This window comes from Podarcis pityusensis, assembly GCF_964106645.2.
Source record: "Podarcis pityusensis genome assembly, chromosome: 2".
In the NCBI taxonomy this organism is placed as follows: Eukaryota; Metazoa; Chordata; class Lepidosauria; order Squamata; family Lacertidae; genus Podarcis; species Podarcis pityusensis.
The window spans coordinates 35,793,199-35,814,589 of record NC_138029.1 but is presented as its reverse complement, the minus strand read 5'-3'; the positions used below and the strand labels follow the sequence as shown (position 1 = coordinate 35,814,589).

General features: G+C 46.7%; 1 protein-coding gene across 1 annotated transcript; it reads left to right on the top strand.

Annotated features, from left to right (window-relative positions):
• Positions 1–801: 801 nt before the first annotated feature.
• TRIM47 (tripartite motif containing 47) lies at positions 802–20,375 on the top strand. The gene is made up of 6 exons (XM_080993791.1): positions 802–1,685; positions 10,526–10,621; positions 11,452–11,682; positions 13,508–13,703; positions 16,438–16,512; positions 18,015–20,375. The coding sequence occupies exons 1-6, from the start codon at positions 939–941 to the stop codon at positions 18,638–18,640; spliced, it is 1,971 nt and encodes a 656-aa protein (XP_080849917.1). The 5' UTR covers positions 802–938; the 3' UTR covers positions 18,641–20,375.
• Positions 20,376–21,391: the final 1,016 nt, after the last annotated feature.

The following is a 21,391-nucleotide window of genomic DNA, read 5'->3' as shown; positions in this document are numbered from 1 at the left end:
CAGAGGAAATTAAAACGAACTAAAAAATTGCAATAATCACACCCCCACCCCCACCGCTGTATTTGTGAACATGATCTTTAGAGCGTGCCGGCTAGGAGAGATCTATCTCCGAGATCTAGTGATTCTGTCACAACTCATATAAGGCTGCCTGCAAGCCTAAGGAAGCTATAAAGTTTAGAGCGTAAACCTCGTTCATTAAACTCGTTTACTTCAGAGAAAGCACGCTTAGTATCGTGCATCACTTCTAGGACATCATAAATCCGACAGCGGGAACCTGTGGCTCTCCAGGCGTTGTTGAACTAGTACAACTCTGACCATTGGCCATGCTGCCTGGAGTTTGGAAGTCCAACAACACCTGGCGGACCATAAACTCCCCCCCGCCATTAACAATGTAGTTACACGAGTCTTAAAAGGGCCACAGCATCCCACCACAATTAGCTGTATGCCCCCTTTATGTTCCGGGGTCGGGGTCAGAGTTCCCTCGACAGGCTGATATCCTCATTTTCGGAGAGGACACTTAATTAAAGATTTGTCTTATCCAACTTCGTTCCTCGCTCTTCCCCAAATACGCAACAAGGAGCATTCACACGATCGTCTGCTCCTGACATTCACACCAGGACAAAAAGAAAAAGAAAGAAGAAAAGCCTTTATTAATGTGACTCCCTGCCGGCGCGCCGAAGGAAGAACTGGGGCCAAGCCCCTGTCCTTTCTTGGTGGGATTTCGGCGTGCTTGGATGAAGGGGCGGGTTCACCTCCTCGTCCGCTTCGCACCTTTGTGGGAGCGGCGAAGGGGCCGCGCCTCCAGGAGGAACGCGAACGCGCACGCTGCCCCCTTAAACGGGAGGCTGGACTCGGCAATCTCCGCTGTGGGGCTGGCCGGAGCTGCCCGTCGGTGACACGCGTTCCCGGTGGGCGGAGTTGGCTCTCCCGCGCCCTGGATGTGGGAAAGGGAGCAGCCCAGGCGCGCTCTCTTCGCCTCCTTCTCGGTGGAGTCGAGCAGCATGGATGCGGGCTCCGGCCCCATCAGCCCAGTCTCCCATCTCCAGGAAGGCCCTTTCAGCTGCCCCATCTGCCTCGACGCCCTCAAGGACCCGGTCACCACCCCTTGCGGCCACAACTTCTGCCTGAGCTGCCTCGGCGCGCACAGGCACCACCCGGGGACCGTCGCGGCAGGAAGCGGCGCGCCAAGTAGCTCCCGCTGCCCGCTCTGCCAGGAGCCTTTCCCGGCCGACCTCCAGCTCCGGAAGAACCACACCCTGGCCGAGCTGCTGCAGCTCCGGCAACCCGCCCCGAGCAGCCCGGGGCTGGCCATGGCCCCCGACAAGCCGCCGGAGCCGTGCGTGCCCGGCGACTCTTGCGCGCCGTCGGAGGACGCGCCGCCCGAAGAGGTGCTGTGCGACTTCTGCACCGACGGCGAGCGCGCCCGGGCGGCGCAGTCGTGCCTGGTGTGCCTGGCGTCCTTCTGCTCGCCGCACCTGCAGCCTCATCTCAAAAGCCCCGCTTTCCAAGGCCACCGGCTGGTGCCGCCCTTGCGGCACATCGAGGAAAGCCTCTGCAAGCTGCACCTCAAGCCCCTGGAGAGCTTCTGCCGGACGGACCGGAGCTGCATCTGCCAGCTGTGCAGGGCCCAAGAGCACCGGGGCCATGAAGTGGTGGCGGTGGAGGTGGAGCGGGAGCACGTGGAGGTGGGTAGCACGCTCGTCCGGCCGTCCAGGCACAAAGGGGGTCCTTTGTGCAGCCTCGCTCCAGGGACGGGGAAGGCGGGGACGCTCCCCTACCCTAGGCTGCAGTGCGCGGGGATTCCTGCAAGCTTCGCTCACCAGTTCCAGCCCGGGAATAACTGGAAGAGGGGAGGGTGGGTGGGTGGGTGTGGGCCACTGCTGCTGTTCCTCGACGTGCTAAATTTAGGAGCCTCGCTAGGGACGGGTTGGGAGAAGCTGCCTGAGGCCGCTGCAAAGTGGCTGGCTAGCAGGTCCCTCTTGGATGGGACAGCATAAATAAAAAATTGTCCAGTAGCACCTTAGAGAAGTGTGTATCTGAAGAAGTGTGCATGCACACGAAAGCTTATACCCAGAATAAACTTAGTTTGTCTCTAAGGTGCTCCTGGACAATTTTTTATTTATTTCGACTTCGTCAGACCAACACGGCTACCTACCTGAATCTAGAAGGATGGGACAGCAGTTTGTCAGGTGCCCCAAGTTATCTGAAAAACAGGCACCCTATTTCCTAAGAGTTGGCACAAGGGTCTGTGTCTGCTCAGAAACACATTCCTGGAACTTACTTTCTTTGAAGGAGTGTGAGCTTGTTGAAAGACCCTTCCCTGTAAGCTTTCAGATTTTGAAGCAGCGTGTAGTTACTCTCTGGGGTTAGGAAGGCAGAGCAGTGCTGTCAATGCAGGACTTGGGGGCAATGGTTTAGGGTCCAACTCAACAGAGTAAGTAGGAGATCCCCACCACCACCAAACACAAAAGGGCTGCCTTTCTACAATTTGGAGTAAGTTAAATAAGACACACAACTGTCTGCAAAGGAGATACATTAACAGTAGAGTGGGAGAGCATGTTAGAGTGTTGGATATAGGAGACCAGGGTTCAGATCCTCACTCAGCCAGGACGCACACTCAGTGACCTGCTTGGACCAGTCACTGCCTCTCAGGGTGCCGTAGCTTTGTGGAAGTGTGCAAATATTGTAGGCAGGGGCTTAACCCTTGGCATCTCCAGGGAAAAGAATAACAAGTAGCTCAGCTGAGGAACAACTCCTGCCCTGAGATGCTGAGCAGCTGGTGCCAGTAGACAGCACTTGGTCAGATGGACCAGAAGACTGACTCAGTAGAAGGCAGCTAAGCTGGCCCTACCATTAGGCTGAGTGGGGCAGCTGCCTTGGGCAGCTAATTTTTGTCAACATATTGTTACACTTGAGGTTATTATTGCTGCTATTGTATTTCTACTTGTGGGAGTTCTTGCCTCAGGTACCAAAATAATGTGGCCAGCTCTTGGTTACTACTTATCTTGTGACTCTGGGAGAGGGAGGGTTGCTGTTCTGCCATGGGCAGCAGAACATCTCTGGGCAGCCATATAATCTTATGTTCGTATGAGTGGAACGGCAGAGGCTATGGAACAATATTAAGGCTTATAGGGAAATTGGTTCAGAAAGGGAAAGAGCAGGGCGAGATGCGCTGGAAAAGTTATCTGTAGAGCTAGCTTGGCAGGAGAACGGAGCAATCCTTGTGAAGGAGGAGGAGACCTGGGTTGAAGTGGCACAGCCGTATCTGGGGAATCCTTGGAATGGCATTGCTCAGGAATCTGTAAGGCTAGGTTGTTGATCTGGAAGAGGATGTGGGTAACTGGAGTATATGTTCTATGGACATTGTGTTTTAGGATGGTTTCAGGTATACATGACATGTTTTAAGCTCAGGTTTCTGACTTCATTATGTCTCCCCTGGCATGGCTGTAAGTGCAAGAAGCATTGGAACAAATTTTTGCGCAGTGAATCCCAAAGTGATGGCAACTTGGACAGGAAGCTTTTAGGTTGTAGCAGTCAAGACAGAGTTGGAAGGCTGATGACTTGATCAGATGTTGGCTGTGCAGACAGAGAACACTGCAAATGAACAGGGTGGAGTGCAGCATACTGTGGTGTTAGCCCTGATCCAAAGTTGGTAGCTGGACACCTCTGCCAGTATAATGATTGATAGGGGAGCTATGCTTTAGGGCAGGGATGGGGAACCTGTGACATTCCAGACGTCATTCAAACTCCCATCATTCCTGAGCACTGGCCATGCTCACTGTGGTCGATGGGAGTTGGAGTCAAACAACATCTGGTGGACCACAGATTCCCCAAACCTGTTAGAGGGTGACAGAGCTAGCTTTGTTCTTCCTAACTGCGGCCATGCCGATAAATGAACTGGTTTGATTGACTAGACCAGTTTTTGATCTAGTCAATTTTTCCAACAGAAACTTTGCACTTTAAAAGTTTGGAAAGGCGTTTGCGACTGCAATCCTTCACATTGAGGAAGGGAAACCTTTTTCAGTCAAAGGTGACGCAATCAATGCCTTTTGGGCATCCTTGGGGGGGGGGCAGAGGCAAAATAAGCATAGCAGTAAATGGGAACTTTGCATGCTGCCACATTCCCCCTGTTCTTTGTCTAGGCAAGCACAAATCAGAATCTGAGTTAGAGGAATTGCTTTCCATCCAGGCAAAAACACTTCAGGATAGTGCAAAGCTGTCAGTGGGGTGTGTGTCTCAGGAGGGGGAGATAGGGCCAGATAGAAAGGACAACATATGAGCCCCCAGCCTGAGGTTCTCCATCATTGTTACCTGGAAGGAGTCCCACTGAATTCAATTGCACTTACTTTGCTTCGGGCATAAATAGAATTGCATTGTACGAGTGCATATGTAGATGTGCTGCACCTGCTTCTTAACCTGCTTCAAAACCGATTCATAATGGAAAGGGGACTAACCAACATAGCAACCATCCGACAGCATCTAGGACAGTCGCATCCATTGCCGCACTTCTGATTGTGCAGCTGGAAGTTCTGTAATTTTCCATGGAGCTGCAAATCCCCAAATGCTGATATATCATGTGAGGTACATGCATGTGTGAACTCAGCTCCTCTGAAGCTATGCAATATTCTGCAACCAGTCTTTTGGGGCTTGTGGGGATGGGCTTTGCCAAGAGCTACCAAGAAAGACAGGTGAAATCTGCGTGCAGCCAGGACCCAGAGAGGAGAGCATTGGGAAGGGATTTGGGGAGCTGGCTGTTGTCATGGTTAAGTGCTTAGAGCCCGAGAATCTAGAAGGGGTTGTGAGGTAGGGATTGTAGATAATTGATCAGGGAAGAACATTTTCTATTAAAATTGCAATGTTCTGAAATTTCTAGACCATAGAGGTTTTTATTTAATTGGGCTTTCCTAATCCCAGTTATTTGGGAGTAAGCCATACTGAGTTCAGCAGGGCTTACTTCAGAGTCGACGTAGTTAGGAGTGCAGCCTTAGAGTTGTCTAGAGGTCTGGAAGAAGGTGTCTGGATTTCTGATTTTATGGGTGGGGTACAGTCACACACCCACACCCACATCTCTGCTTCTGGGGCTATTCTGTGCTCAGCCAACGCCTAGAGAGCTTTCCAGTGAAAGCGGGTGGGGTAGGGGGCCTGTGTTTCCCAAACCCTCAATGAAATGTTCCTAATGCAAAGACAAACATTTAGCTGAACTTCAGCCTGGCCTGCCAGATTACACACATGCAAACAATTTGTTGCTTTTGGGGTTTGGGGAGGAGGCTAAAACAAAAGTTGCGTGGGAGGAGGGTGTGATTAATTCTGTGTGCCTGTTAACTGGGCCCAACCAGTTTCTGTTCTGACAGCCTTTGGCTGCTGTGCAGTTGCACCAGGGACTCATTTCTTCCCCTTGACTCTCTTTCCCACAGTGGCTCAGACCAGCTTCTTTATTTCACTTGGCTCGTCTCCCAGGTTCCGCTCCTTGCTCCGTTAGCCCTTTGTGTTGCGTTGAGACGGGGCATTTTTTCCATCGCTCCCCTTCCCAGTTGACGCTGACTCATCTCCTAGATTTTCACTTGCTAGTTTTTAATTGAGCTGTCAGTTTCGGTTTAGCTCATCCTAAAGCACCAGGTTAGTTGGGAAACCCCATCTCTGTGTTCTCTTTGGGAGAGATGGCTAAACTTGGAAAGATTTGCTGCAAGCAGTACTTTACAACTCCCTAAAACAACTTCATTTCAAGGTTATTATTCTTAAGTGGAGCATTTAAGGGCGGAGGACACTTCCGCAAATGGGAATCCTCAAGGGACCACACAGAGCAGGCAAGTTCCCATTGCATCGCAACACCATTTTTTCTCTAGTCACAAGGCCGATTGAGATGTCCCATACCTAGTGAAGTGAGGGGAGAATATTATCCAGAAAATATTCTTGAGAATATTCTCCAAAAGATTATTCTCAAGAATTTAACATCACTACTCGTACCCCGAGGGATGTGGGTGGCGCTGTGGGTTAAACCACAGAGCCTAGGGCTTGCCAATCGGAAGGTTGGCTGTTCGAATCCCCGCGATGGGGTGAGCTCCTGTTGCTTGGGCCCTGCTCCTGCCAACCTAGCAGTTCGAAAGCACGTCAAAGGTACCACTCCGGCGGGAAGGCAAATGGCATTTCCATGCGCTGCTCTGGTTCGCCAGAAGCGGCTTAGTCATGCTGGCCACACTGGCTGTACACTGGCTCCCTTGGCCAATAAAGCAAGATGAGCGCCACAACCCCAGAGTCGTCCATGACTGGACCTAATGGTCAGGGGTCCCTTTACCTTTACTCATCCCTCAGGATGCCCAGGAAAATATTTTCCTCAGTGTTCACACTACTCTTGCGACCCATTACATTAAGCTGGAAATGGGGAACCTTGTACCCCTCATGTTCTTGGACTCCCAACCCCCACCAGCCACAGCCAAAAATGATGAGAGTTGTAGTCCAGTAGCATTTGGAGGTCTATGTCTTCCTGATCTCTGAAGGGAGTACATAAAACGTTAAAAGCACTGGCTGTTGTTAACATGCTTTGAGCCAGCTATTGGGAGCCTCAGGCCTGGAGGTTGAATGGGGCCCCTCAAACCTCTTTGTCTGGCCCTCAGGACTCTCTTCAAGCCACAGCCCCTCCCTGTTCAGCCTGGCTGGAATGGGTCCTTGAACTCTGATAATGCCTCTTGCTTGCCTGGATTGAGGAGCAGAAGAGAAAGAGGCGCACAAAGCTAAAATTCATATTTATTGCTCTTCCTACTTTGGCATCTGACAAGGCTTACCATCAGCATGTGACCCCTGAAAGGTCGCCCAGAGGGGAGATGTAGCCCTCTGGGTGTAATGCCATGTAATGTACCAGAACTGATGCTATGATCACACCCAAAAAGGCCTTCTTGGAGAATGTTGCTTTCTGTTCATTAGTGTGGGAAGGACTCTGATACTGTAGTCTGTTCCAGTACCTCTGGCATGTAGCATAAGCTCCACAAAAGGGATTGAAGCTACAGCAGCCACAGGCAGGACAGCTGTGGCTTTCAAAGTATAGGTGCAAACTCCCTAAATGGGCACCAGGTGTTCACTTTTAGAACATGGATGGGGAAGCAGTGGCTGTTCATTGTACTACAGCTCCCATCATCCCTGACCACTGGGCATGCTGGCTAGGGGTTGGTGGAAGTTGGAATCTCACAGCAGCTGGAGGAGCACCACTTCCACATTGCTGTCGTAGAGGCACAGAAGTGGGGTGTACAGTGGTACCTAAGGTTAAGAACTCAATTCGTTCTGGAGGTCCGTTCTTAACCTGAAACTGTTCTTAACCTGAGGTACCACTTTAGCTAATGGGGCCTCCTGCTATCGCCACCGCACGATTTCTGTTCTCATCCTGAAGCAAAGTTCTTAAGCCGAGGTGCTATTTCTGGGTTAGCGGAGTCTGTAACCTGAGGCATCTATAACCCGAGGTACCACTGTATAGGGACAGTCTCTAAAGCATATATCACATCATGGGAAGGAGCCTCATAGCATGGTAACAATGGAGGAATCAAGTTAATCAGGACAGAGTTTATTGAAGGGGTTGAAAAGGCCATCTGATATATTGCCTATAAACTTGGAGCAAAACATTTTAGAAATGGTCCCAGTGGCAGCTGAGACCTATTGGGAGCCCAGCAGTAGATAGAGCCAATGATTGGCAGAGCCAACTAAGTCTAGATTTGTCCCCATCCTCTTCCCTGCTGAGGTGGACAAGGGCAACACTGTGAGACCAAGGAGGAGGAAGCTGGCAAGTCGTGTTGCCCCCTGAACTGGCTGTAAGTAAGAAGGATGCAGGCAGATGGGCCTGGCAGAGAGCAGGCTGAGGGTGGTGGGCAGTTATCCTTTCCCCTAATGGACTAGCCTCCACTGGACAGTCCCATAGTTCAGTGGGGGTAACACCCTCTTTGCGTACAAAAGGTCTCTGGTTCAGTCTTCGGCAGTATTTCCAGCTGAAAGGCATTCCCGGGTAGCAGGGCCAGGAAAAACTTTGGCACAAGATCCCAGAGAACGGCTGCCAATCAGGATAGCCACTACTAGGCTTGAAGGACCAATTGTCTGGAGCTGGTATGAAGTCGGAATTCCAGGCAGTGAAGTTCTCTCCTGCTGCCAGACAACCATAAATTGACCCCAGTTCTGTTATGGAGCCAGAGCAAGTCTGTAGCTGATGAACAGAAGGGAACCCGTCTGTTAATTACCTCCCCCTTTGCCCGGAATAAAATGTTATCTCTCCTGGTGGAAGGGAAGAGGCAGAGACTTTCCTGTGTGGCAAAAATAGATAGGGTTTGGCTTGCTGTCAAGGATTGCCATGCCTCGGATGGCTTAAGCAAGTTTTATTTATTTTCATGGTGGCACACCTGAAAAAAAATAATTCCTTGCATGTGTGAGCACATGCACATGTATGTTAGTCAGAACGCACTTAATCATTCTTATTGCTGCATTTATATTCCACCTCGAGGAAGGGTATCTTGTTCTTCCTGCCCCCGCCTCTGTTTTATATTCGTGAGAAAAGTAGGTTAGGCAGTTAGTTTAGGGGCTGAGAGGGGATTCGAACCCTGGTCCTTTAACAGCACCCTAACTAGTACACAGCATAGACAGATTGGTGCTGTGTATGCCCCAAACGAAATACAATTTTTACCTTATTGGCCAGTGTCAAATCAAATTGATCGTGGCTATTGATGCTAGTTCCGCTTAATGCTAGCAATTTTATGTTCTATATGTTTATATAAATTAGCACGTACGACTAAGGAACAAGTATTCCCTGCTTTTGGAAAAGAAGCAGCTTTTATGACTGGAAAAAATAATGCCAATTTTTTGTTAAATCATCTTGGCTACATCTCAGTTAAATCCCTTTCCTTCCCTCTCCCTGGGTCTGCTTAAAGAGATCAATGGGTTATTATGGCTTCACCAGATAAGCCCTCTCCCTGGCACTTTAATTTCCTTGCTTTCTGGTCCGGGTGAGGGTGTTGATGCAATTTGGGCTGTGGCTCTTGCTTTCTCTGATAGAGCTACGATTGTTCCTTTCATTGCAACCCTCTCAGTCTGGTCTTTATCTCACTCCAGCACATTGTTTAAATGGAGTTTGGAGCCACATGACAGTAGCACTTTGCTCTTTTTAGCTTTCCAGAATTGGGCACGTTTCCAGTCAAAATTCAAATGTCAGACAGTTGGGAAGACCGCTTCCTTTACAGGTCTTTAAAAGTAGACAAAAGACTGTTGCTTTTGCAAAAAAAACAAAAACCAGACACACGCACATAATATATTACAATAACGTTTCCAAACACAAACCAACTCATGTTCGGGGTCAACATTTGATAGATCATCAGGGGAATGGTTTGTTTCAGTTTAGATTACTTTGGCCTCATTCACACATAACACTAAGCCATGGTTTAATCAAAAACATTATTAGCATTGTGTGAGAGACCTGCCTAGCCGTTTAACTGTTATTTGTTCACTGACAACAAACTGTGTTTTATTGTTGACTTATGAACCTTTGTTTTACTCAGTGTTTTTTTTAAAATAAAAAACAAGGTGCTGGTACTCATATCTTGATAAAAGTGCCATTGGTGCCAGCACAAAATGGCTGCCATGAGCCACAAAAAATATGTAACAGTATTCAGTACCTGTGAGTACTATCACACACACACCAAAGCACTGGTTTAACTATGGCTTGGTGTGTAGTATGTGAACCCAGCACCCTTCTTCAATCATGGCTTGTTTGGTTACTCCACCCTAGATGTTTACCAGGTTACAAAGGCATGAGAAAAGAAGAGCTGGAAAACAAAACTAATCATCATCATCTTCACCTTGACATCTGATGGGAGGGCGTTCCACAGGGCGGGTGCCACTACCGAGAACGCCCTCTGCCTGATTCCCTGTAACCTCACTTCTCGCAGTGAGGCCCTCGGTGCTGGACCTCAGTGTCTGGGCTGAATGATGGGGGTGGAGATGCTCCTTCAGGTATACAAGGCCGAGGTCATTTAGGGCTTTAAAGGAGAAATGATGGAGAAATAAGATGTCGTGTGTTTAATCATCCTGGTTAACTCATGGTTTGTTGAACAAACCGTGGCTTAGATTTATGGGCTAGCGGAGCCTTTGTCAAGAACAAATATATAATAGGCAGGAGAGACAATAAGGGCAATACGTTATGCAGAATGAATGGACAGGAGGGAATATAAGGGTTTTGGGAAGCAAGGGAAATCAGGCACAGTGCAAAGTGAAGTCTCATCACTACCACCTTCAAAGAACATTTTTTTTTTTTTAATCTTTAGAGTGGTGGTGGCTCTCCAAATGTTGCTGGACTCCCAACTTTCATCAGGCACAGCTAGCTTGGCCAGGACTTATGGGAATTGGGAGCCCAACAAAATCTGGAGGGCCACAGTTCCCCATTCTTGCTTTTCAGAAATAGAGTTAACGGTGAATATTTCTCTACAGCCATGAGGACTGGAAGAGAAATGTACTATTTTCTGACAATGTGAGGTGACATTCTGATATTCCCTTTCTTCAAAAGGCCCAAAGACCCAAAATCCTGAACAGCGTTGAGAATCAGTTGGATGAACTTGGAGTCACTATTGCGCAGACAAGGAGGACTGTGGACCTCATCAAAGTAAGATGGCTTCAGTCTATTTCATCCCAGAAGAAAAACTGGATGTTGATCTCACACACACTGTGCCCTGTTCTTTTCATATATTTCTATGTCATTGTCTCCTGGTGCCAAGGGGATCAGGGGTTTGGGCTGTGTCTCGGCCTGGGCATCAAGAGGTGGTTCATCCACTGATTCTGACCCAATTCTGCTGCAGTATTGGGAGGTTTAATTAAAGATAACATGTGAGCAAAGAACAAAAATCCTCTTCCATGTATGCACTCGTGTAGCACAAATATACAAGTTTCCTGAGAACTGGATCACATGGTGCTTTTCCTAGACTGTTCCACTTCAGACTGCAGGTGGAGGATCACATTTTTCAACGTTCCATCAGACTGGGGGAAACTCCATTCCTATAAGAAAGTGGCATGTCCAAGGTAGCCATTTCCATGACATGCTACATTTCTACTTGCAGAGATACCCTCATTTCTGGCACTCAGCTAAAAGACAGAAAAGCATATAGTGGCTTAGTGAATTTGGTAGCAATGGGAACCTTTTTTCCTAAAGTTTGCCTCTTTACACGTTGTGGTCCTGATAAAAATTGGAGGGCTTTAAAATGGAATAATCCAGATGTGTTTCCTAATGTCAAATTCAAGCATCATGCCTAGTCTGGCTTAAAGTGGGTCTTTGTTCAATCATATCTTGAAGAAGATTTGATTGCTTCTGCCCTCCCCCACCTGGCCAACTTTAAAAGGAGGATCTGGACGTGTGCATGGTTTTTTTGGGATGGTGGTGGAAATATATGTAATCTACATGAATGATAATTGGTATAAAGCTACCTCTGTTGTGTTTAGGGCACTGCTCAGAAAGAGAAGGAAAAGGTCAGCAAACTCTTTGCCGAGACGGCCAGGGTCCTTGCAGCCTTTCAGAAGGAAGTCCTTGGCTTCATCGAAGATGGGGAAAGAGCAATGCTGACTGGGGCAGCGGAGGAGCTGCGGCAGAAGGAAGAGAGGCGTGACACACTGACTGAACACAAGCGGAATCTGGAGAAGGTTCCCAGCACAGACACCATCTCTTTCCTGCAGGTCTGTGCCCCTGAGTGTTATTCCAGTAGAGAGTCACCCCTAAAAGCACTTCATTCCTTGCCTCTGGGCAGATCCACACCATACGTCGAAAGCACATCTAACATACATCGGAAGCACATGACTTTCCACAAATGAATCCTGGGAACTGTAGTTTCCTCTCACAGAACTACAGTTCCCAATGCCCTGAACAAACTACAATTTTATTTCTTCTTATTTCTTGAAATTTATATACCGCCCTATACCCGGACATCTCACAGAACAAAACCAGATACACAAAACCACAAAATATATACAGTGGTACCTCGGGTTACAGACGCTTCAGGTTACAGACTCCGCTAACCCAGAAATAGTACCTCAGGTTAAGAACTTTGCTTCAGGATGAGAACAGAAATTGTGCGGCGGCAGCGGGAGGCCCCATTAGCTAAAGTGGTACCTCAGGTTAAGAACAGTTTCAGGTTAAGAATGGACCTCCAGAATGAATTAAGTTCTAAGCCCGAGGTACCACAGTAATCAAAATAAAAACAACAACCCAATAACCTACCCACCAAAAAACCCACCTTTTAAAGGGGCATAGGATGTAAATTGGATCAACCGAAGGCCTGGTTAAAAAGGAACGTTTTGCCTGGCACCTAAAGGTGTATAGTGAAGGCGCCACGTGAACTTCTCTGAGGAGAGCATTCCACTGACAGGGAGCCACTGCAGAGGGCCCTTTCTTGTGTTGCCATCCTCCGGACCTCTCAAGGAGGAGGCACACGAAGGAGGGCCTCAGAAGATTATCTCAGGGTGTGGGTAGGTTCATATGGAAAGAGGCGGTCCTTGAGGTACTGCGGTCCTGAGCCATTTAATGCTTTATAGGTCAGAACCAGCACTTTGAATTGGTAGCGAGTGCAGTTGGACCAGGATTATTTTACAGAAAGTAATGTGCTTTCAATGTATGGCATGGATTTCCCCTCTCTGGAAACAGTAGAAAAGGGGAGGATTTGTGGAGACGTGCTGTCCTCTCTAGCGAGCCGCAAGTGGAGAGTCTGATTCAGCTTGTCCATAATTTTTTTATGGGCAGATGCTGCTGCTTTTTCTGGCTCCAGACTGGTGGTTTTTGTATTGGAAGGTGGGCATGCTTATACGCTACAGGGGCAGGAAGGTAGAAGAAGAAGAAGAATTTATTATTTATACCCCGCCCATCTGGCTGGGCCTCCCCAGCCACATTGGGTGGCTTCCAACCAAATATTAAAATACAGTAATGCATCAAACATTAAAAGCTTCCTTAAGCAGGTAGGACACAATGGACATTTGTCTCTTTTACCAGGCCCCGCAATTTGTAGGCCCTTCATTCATTTACAATAGCCTTCCCCAATCTGATGCCTTTCAGATGTTGTTGGACAATAACTCACATCATCCATGACCATTAGCCCTCCTTGCTGGGGCTGGTGGGAGCGGTAGTCCAGCAACGTCTGCTGGGCACCAGGTTGAAGAAGGCTAGTATGCAATCGCAGTGCTCAGTCCTATCTGGATCTCTGCTGGGAAATATGCCCTCATCCGCTGTGTAGGGGCCCTGGGTAAACCGACCTTATAGGGAGGAGGCTCTGCTGAGCTCTATGTTCCTGGATCCACATTTGGAACAGAGCAGCATGCCAACATCTCCTGCCAGTGTAGCTGCTCTTTCTCTCTGTCCCCCTCCCTCCCTCTGGTATGTTTGTTTCCATGTCATGAACAGCAGCCATAGGCTCTCTGGTGCTCGGGAAAGAGGTGGCTCTGTGGAATGAGTCCTCCCATCAGTCAATTGCTGTATATCACCCCCTTTTCTTTCTTTCTTTTTTTGCCCCAGGAGTTCCAAGCACTGAAAATAGCCACCGAAGAGAAAGACTTCTCATGGGCAAGCTTCCCCAAAGAGCTGAGCTTCATCAAATCCAGCCAGGCCGTGCTCGCTGTGAAGGAAATGCTAGTGAACATTTGCAAGAACCAGTGGGACCAGCTCTCAGGGAACGGAGACGAAGGGCCCATTCTTTATGGCATGCCAGAAGGTCTGTAGCGGACGGAATATCCTGTCCTTGCATTCCATGTAGAGCGCTATGCATTCTGCAGTGTTTTGATTACGGAATACTTTGCTGACTCTGATAGCTACCATGCGGTTTCTGCAGAGATTATTAGTGCCCAGCAAGTGCTAAAAATCCACTGCTTCCCTGTAGCTCTTAAGTGTCTAGGAGCTCTGGAAGTCTCTATGAACAGGGACTGGGCTTGGAAGCATCAGCAACAAGAATTCACATTGCTTCCTTGCCTTTTGCCGGTTCTCAGGATCTTTGCTTCAGTACGTAATAATAATAATAATAATAATAATAATAATAATAATAATTAATAAATAAATAAATAAATAATTATTTATACCCTGCCCATCTGGCTGGGCTTCCCCAGCCACTCTGGGCGGCTTCCCACAAAATATTAAAATACAGTAATGCGTCAAACATTAAAAGCTTCCCTAAACAGGGCTGCCTTCAGATGTCTTCTAAAAGTCTCGTAGTTGTTGTTCTCTTTGACATCTGGTGGGAGGGCGTTCCACAGGGCGGGAGCCATCACCTAGAAGGCCCTCTGCCTGGTTCCCTGTAACCTCACTTCTCGCAGTGAGGGAACCGCCAGAAGGCCCTTAGTGCTGGACCTCAGTGTCCCGGCAGAACGATGGGGGTGGAGACGCTCCTTTTCCCAGTCTGTTCTCAAAGCTTGAAATGCACTGGGATACCCAGCCTTATGCAAATTCAGGACACTTGCATCAGCTTCCATTTACATGTTGAATTTTGCTTGTAGACTTTTGCTACTTTTAACATGCAGTAAACACTTTGGGGCATTAGAACTCATTAGGCACCATTTACATCCTGGAAGTGGGAACCTGCTGCTCTCCAGATGTTGTTGGACTTTATCGCCATCATCTCTGGCCGTTGGCCATGGTGGTTGGAACCGATGGGGGCTGGAGTGCAGCATCATTTGGAGGGCCACAAGTTCCCCATCTCTGTTTGACATCTCCAAGTCTCCTCTTGATGTTGGCATTTGTACCTGCCTAAATGAATGTCAAATGCCAGCCTCAAAGGGAGAAGATGTTTCAAGCTACAGCCTTCATGTCAAAGCACTGCAAGTGGTGCAGCTGTTTTGAAATCGCATAATAACAAGACTCTCTTAAATTGGTGTCGGGTTTCTGCGCCCTGTGCCTCCCGCTTGGGGTTGTGTTTTTTTTATGAGGTTTCCATAAGGACTCAAATAAATCAGAAGGCAACAAACAGACATCACCGGGTGTGGCCAGCAGTGGTTTGGGGAAGATGTCCAAAGTGGCTTTTCCTTGAAACAGAGCATTGTCTTTCAGAACACAGGGGAGATATATGCTTGAAGCTTACTCTCCTGCCAGAATTGAAGTGGATCTTGCTGGCTTCATCCTCAAGTTCAACTGCTCCCTAAAGAAAGTATTGCAATGTGTGACTACTAGCCTAGCATCGGCTCTGTTCTGTTCAGGGCTTCCCCACTCTCTCCCATACATGCCCCATGTTTCAGGGAGGAGTACTTCCTGGATACTTACCAGGGAGTTTGCATGAACTGCTTCCAGGTCACAGCGTGCTGCCACTATCCCCACAAGACCCAGCCAGAGGCACAAACAAGACATCCATGAGAACAGTAGAACAGTCTCCCTCTGGAAGTTGTGGACTTTCCTTCCTTGGAGGTTTTTAAGCAGAGGTTTGGTGGCCATCTGCCATGGATGCTCTAGCTGGTATGCCCCGTGGAGGAACTTAAGGTCCACAAATGACAACATTTTGGAGGTCCCAAGTCGCAAGGTAGTTAGATTGGTCTCAACTAGGGCCAGGGCCTTTTCAGTACTGGCCCCAACTTGGTGGAACGCTCTGTCACAAGAGACGGGTTCTGCGGGACTTGACATCTTTCCACAGGGCCTGCAAGACAGAGCTGTTCTGCCTGGCCTTTGGTTTGGACTCAGTCTGACCCTTATGTTTCCCTCCCTGTATGGTTTTGATCTATGGGCTACTTTTAAAATGAGGCTGCATTTTAAACTGCATTTTAACCTGTATTTTAAATTGGGTTTTCCCCCCATTATGTTTTTACTATAATTTTACTGGTGTTAGCCGCCCTGAGCCCGGCTCTGGCTGGGGAGGGCGGGGTATAAATAAAATTATTATTATTATTATTATTATTATTATTATTATTATTATTATTACTGAGATTCCTGCATTGCAAGAGGTTGGACTAGATGACCCTTGGGTCTTTTCCAACTCTACGATTCTATGATAACTGGGCACCACCACACAGAGCCCTATGTGGTGGTGGGGAGGCTGAAGGAAGGAGAGTAGAGATAGAATCAGGCTTTTCAGACCCAGAAGAAAAAGTTGTTGGGATCCAGCAACTCTGTAAAATGTGTGTTTTTGGGATGAGCACAGGACCACAACACAGTTATGAGCTGATCCCTCTGCTGGTTGGCTTTGTAGTAGCACAAGGACATGTTAGGATCTTGGATTCTGGGATAACATCGTCTGGGATTTCCCTCTTCTGATTAATAGGTTTAAGAATCTAATCACAGCAGGCCTGTTGATGACAAATGAATTTAAGGTTAAAGGTGGTTGTATGGAGTAGTACACCTGCGTCTGATCAGCCAGGATACTTCCTAATGAACAAGCCTCTTTTCCTTGTGTGATGGGTTGGTTTTTTCCTTTTCCTTTTTTGCTGTCTTTGTCGCTGAGGTAAATTTTTGACAATTTCCTCTCTTCACAGTGACCATTGAGCCCCCGATTCCAGAAAAAAGCAGCAACCCCGCCTGTTTGGAGTCCCGAGATTATTTTCTCAAATGTAAGACCATTTTATTGTATGTTTTGTCTCCCTTGGCTTTTGTTTCTTTGCTGATGGCGTAACGTTTGGCAGACGGCAGATGTGTTGCAGACAGCAGAAATGTCAGCCCACTCAAAGTTAATTATGAGCGCAGTCCAGTGAAAACAAAATGCTTGAGTGTTGTTTTTAGAAAACGTTCACTGTCTCAGTTACTGGTCTTTACTGGCCTAGCTAGGTTTAGCTGAAAATACAGGGACTTAAGCACACGGGCAAAAGATTCCTGGATTGCAGGGGGTTGGACTAGATGACCCTTGTGGTCCCTTTCAACTTCATGATTCTATGATGCCTGTAAAGCTACACCACCTCCTTTTCCTGTCATAAAGAGGCACATATTGGAGGAGATCAGTGGCGTAGCGTGGGTTGTCAGCACCTGGGGCAAGGCAAGTAATTTGCGGCCCCTAACCTGTGGATTTTAGCTGCGAGTGCGAGCGCCCCCCCACTAGATGTTGCGCCCGGTGCAGCCGGCCCCCCCTGCACCCCCCACGCTACGCCACTGGAGGAGATGGAAAACACATACTATCACTACATGAAAGAAAAAAAATAAGGCTGTGGCATAAAAAAGAGATTTATGTTAAATATATATCATAAGGACTAGAAATTTATATCATAAGGACTAGGATTTTATTTTTATTTTTTAAAAGTAAATCTGGGGAAAGTTTGCCATAGAGCTAAACTGCAGACACACGTGGTATGCACAAATTTAAATATAGTTAGGAAAAATCCAACAATTTTTGCAGAATATATGTTGATTGCAGCAATGGAGTTTTTCGAACACGTGGTTGTATCCAACACTGCTGTTCCACTTATGCAACAGCTTTCTGCTTGTGCAATGCAATTATGTTGTTGTTGTTGTTGTTTATATACCAACCAATACCTGGAGGTCTCAGGGTGGTTCACAGAAAAGATCGACATAAAAACCACAATATATATAATCAAAATAACAACAAGAAATTAAACCCCCCCCCAAAAGAGCCACATTTTAAAAGAGCATAGGATGTCATCAGATCAATCAAAGGCTTAGTTAAAAAGGAACGTTTTTGCCTGGCACCTAAAGGTGTATAATGAAGGTGCCAGGCAAACTTCCCTGGGGAGAGCATTCTACAGATGGGGAGCCACTGCAGAGAAAGCCCGTTCTTGTGTTGCCACCCTCCTTTTCTCCTTTCCCCTGCAGTCCCCCACCATGATAGGGGACCCTTTGGAGCATATTTTGGGGGGTGGAGTGCAGAGAGAGGAAGGGGGAAGTCCCATTGCATAAGCAGAACATCACTCGTACAACGTTAGATCCTACCCAAGTTTCCTAAGTCAAGGATGCATAAGTTCAGGAGACTGAATGATTCCTGAGGGGCACCAACCTTAGTGATGGTATGTTTCAGTTTTGTTGACCAAGAAGACAAGATAACTAATACTGTGCGACTTCCGTGCTCTGCCTTCTTCTCACCTTCTCCCGCCCCCACCCCGCACAGTTGCCTTCATCATCGACTTGGACAGCGACACTGCCGACAAATTCCTCCAGCTGTTTGGGACCAAGGGAGCCAAGCGGGTGCTGAACCCTATCGCCTACCCCGAGAGCTCGACCAGGTTTGTCAACTGCGAGCAGGTGCTGGGCGAGAACTTAATGAACCGAGGCAACTACTACTGGGAAGTGGAGATCATTGACGGCTGGGTGAGCATTGGCGTCATCACGGAAGATTACAACCCGCAGGAGTCCTATGACAGGGGCCGCCTGGGCAGGAACGAGAACTCCTGCTGCCTGCAGTGGAATGGGCAGAACTACGTGGCCTGGTTCGGCGGCTTTGACTGCGTGATACAGCAGCCTTTCTTCCATACGATTGGGGTGTACTTGGAGTACTCTGAGAAGGTGCTGACCTTCTATGGAGTCAAGGATTCCAAGATGACGTGCCTGCAGCAGTTCAAAGTGGCTCGCTTCAAGAAGGGCCATTTTGACCCCTTCCAGAATAAGATCAACCACCAGTTTCCGGCGCTGTTTACGCACAACCTCAAGCCGGCCTTCTTCCTTGAAAGTGTTGATGCCCACATGCAGCTTGGGCCTCTCAAGAAAGATTGTGTTTCGGTGCTGAAGCGACGGTAACTCGTTCCATGTGCGGTAGAGCAAGAAAGGAATTGGTAAAGAGATTTAAAACGGGATCTTTCCTAGAACAGCATGTCACTTCCATGATACAGGGTTACTAGGCTCTTCACTCATATGTCTGTCCCTGCTACCTTTTGAGTCATTTGACTGGTGCCTTTAAAGTTAATGGGCCATTTCCATGTTGGTCTTTTCTCTCTCTTGCCACCTCTTGGATTTTTAGTCATAGTTATAGTTTGTTCACACTGGGCTTAAACTCGAAGACCAAGCTTGTTACCTTTCACCTGCTGTTTGGGGATTTGGAGAGGATTGATTCTAGTCTGAACTTTCATTTTCTGTATTAATCCAATATATTTACCACACACACATGCACACACACAGTTTCCTGATTCTGTACTCATCAGTTCTAGGGCTTCTTCCTGCTCTCTTAGCTGGGGGGATGGTGGCGGGGGGGAAAATATCAGTGTTACTTTAAGACAGGAGTCAAGATCCTGGAATGTTGCTGGACTACAAGTCCCATTACCCCTAACTATTGGCCAGACTGACAGGGGCTGCTGGGATTTGGAGTCCCCTAACAACTGGAGAGCCATAGGCTCCCCACCTCTGGCCCAGCTTGTGAGGAGTTACAAATTTTTCTGTGGGCACTGAGCCAAATCTTAACTTCTGATTTAAACTGCTGTTCTTTAAGATGGGAGCTGGTGGTTGAGTTGAAACAGGCGACCTACTTTTCTTCTGTTTCTAGGATACCTTGATTTTAGTAGATAATTACAGTTCTTCATATAAATTGGGAAGGATGGAAAAATAAAACTTAGCTAGTTCAGAGACAGAACTGATTTTTACCATTTAAAGATTATTATTATTTACCTCATGGATTCCCTGACAATAACTGAATTGCTGAAATGCTTGTGTGTTTTATTAGCCCTGTGGTCTCAGCATTACGGTTATTTTCTGCAAGAGTTTTCTTCCAGTTATTCAGTTTGTTGCCTATCTGCCATGGGTGGATCTTTTACAAAATAAATGCCAACATACTGGATACAGGGTGAAAAATATTATGAATTTGGTGAAACATGATGGTTAATTGTATGAGTTCACTTATCCCTGCTGTCTGGGCTCATGCAGTTCTTCCTGCCTACCAGTAAGAAACGGTGAGGTCACCAAAGTTATTTTCTACTTCCCCTAATGGAAATAACTACAGCGCAATTGCTCACAATAGCAACACACACACACACCATCATTGGTCAGCATTATTAAAAATATGTTTTGGCATTTTCATCTTTCAGCCAGATACTAAATATGTTAGTCTGACTTGAGTTGAGCAAGACTCTACTTCCTGGTAGATATGCCTATAAATGCAGCCCTTACAATCTCACCTGTTGCCATTGGAATTAGTTATTGAAAGAATACCACAATGATCATGTTGTGATTTCTGTATTCTTACTGTATTCTTAAAAACACTTTGGGGATAAACTGGAACAATAGGAAATTTCACACTGAACCAAAATTGGCTGTATTAATTGTTCCTCCATGAGCAAAAAATAAAGCCAGTATATTTGCTTCCTTAGGTAATACTGTGCTGCTGTTTGTTTTTCACCCCAATTTTTGGGTGGTGGTAACCTTTCTGCTTTGTTTTATTATTTTTATTAATAATACACAGTTGTATAATCTAACATGTGTGAGGAAATAATAAGGAAAAAAGTTTAAAAGAATCTAGTTGCCATTAAAGAATATGCAAACATAATCCTGGTTTGTCTTTCTTTGCTAACCTCAAATGAATGATCTTACTTTCTGCAATGTTTTCAATCAATACCAGTTTACTATGGGCAAATAATAACACTTTTGTGGATAGCAGCAGCCAACTATACACCATAAAGTTTGCACACCCATGTGTCTGCATTTATTTTTAATAAAATGAGGGCTTTATTTATTTGATTCATGCAGCATGTACATCCTCTTTGAAGAAAATAATCTGGATTAATTTCATAAAAATGGCTTGCAGTTTTTAAGTTCTACCACAAAATATCATAGTAAGAGACTCGTGATTACTGTAACATGTGGCACTACAAAATTTCCACTAAAGTCAAGCTTAGCTGGTACGTAACCCAACCAGAGTAATCCTCATTATCCACATTATATAGATTCCACCTTCCATGAAAAATGGGAATGGATACAGCCTCTGCAATATTATTGTTTTGCAGTATAAATCTTCACGCTCCAGTTTCTCATTTGTTTTGACTGCTGCCTGTGATACTGGAATAATCTCACTGCAATAGCCAAGCAACTTCCCATAGCTACAGTGCTGATGGTGTAGCTGTTGATAATGCCACAAAGCAAGTTTTAGGATCAAGTTGTAAGGCAGTGAGCTTAACACAAACTGTCGCTGAAAGTAATGACCTCCTGTGACCTTCCTAGGACTCTGGGCGGGTTATATCCTGGTTTTTTTACATGACAACGCATTAAAGATAAGTATTAAAAAACAAAAACAAGGTCAATTAAAGTGATAAGAAAAAAACAAGCAAATAAAAATGCAGTAGAGATGGTGTAAACACAATTTAAAAAGCAGAATATACCATATCTGGTTTGAGTGTCCTATTTTAAATTTATGATTTTGTAATAGTTAAGTCTTTATTAGGTTATAGGGTGCTACAGCTACAGTCCAGGCAAGTAAGTTCCATTGAACTTTTAAGCAGACACATAAAGGATTTTGCTGTAAAGGAGATGCATGTCTGGCCCAGATTAAGGGGTTGTATTTGTGGT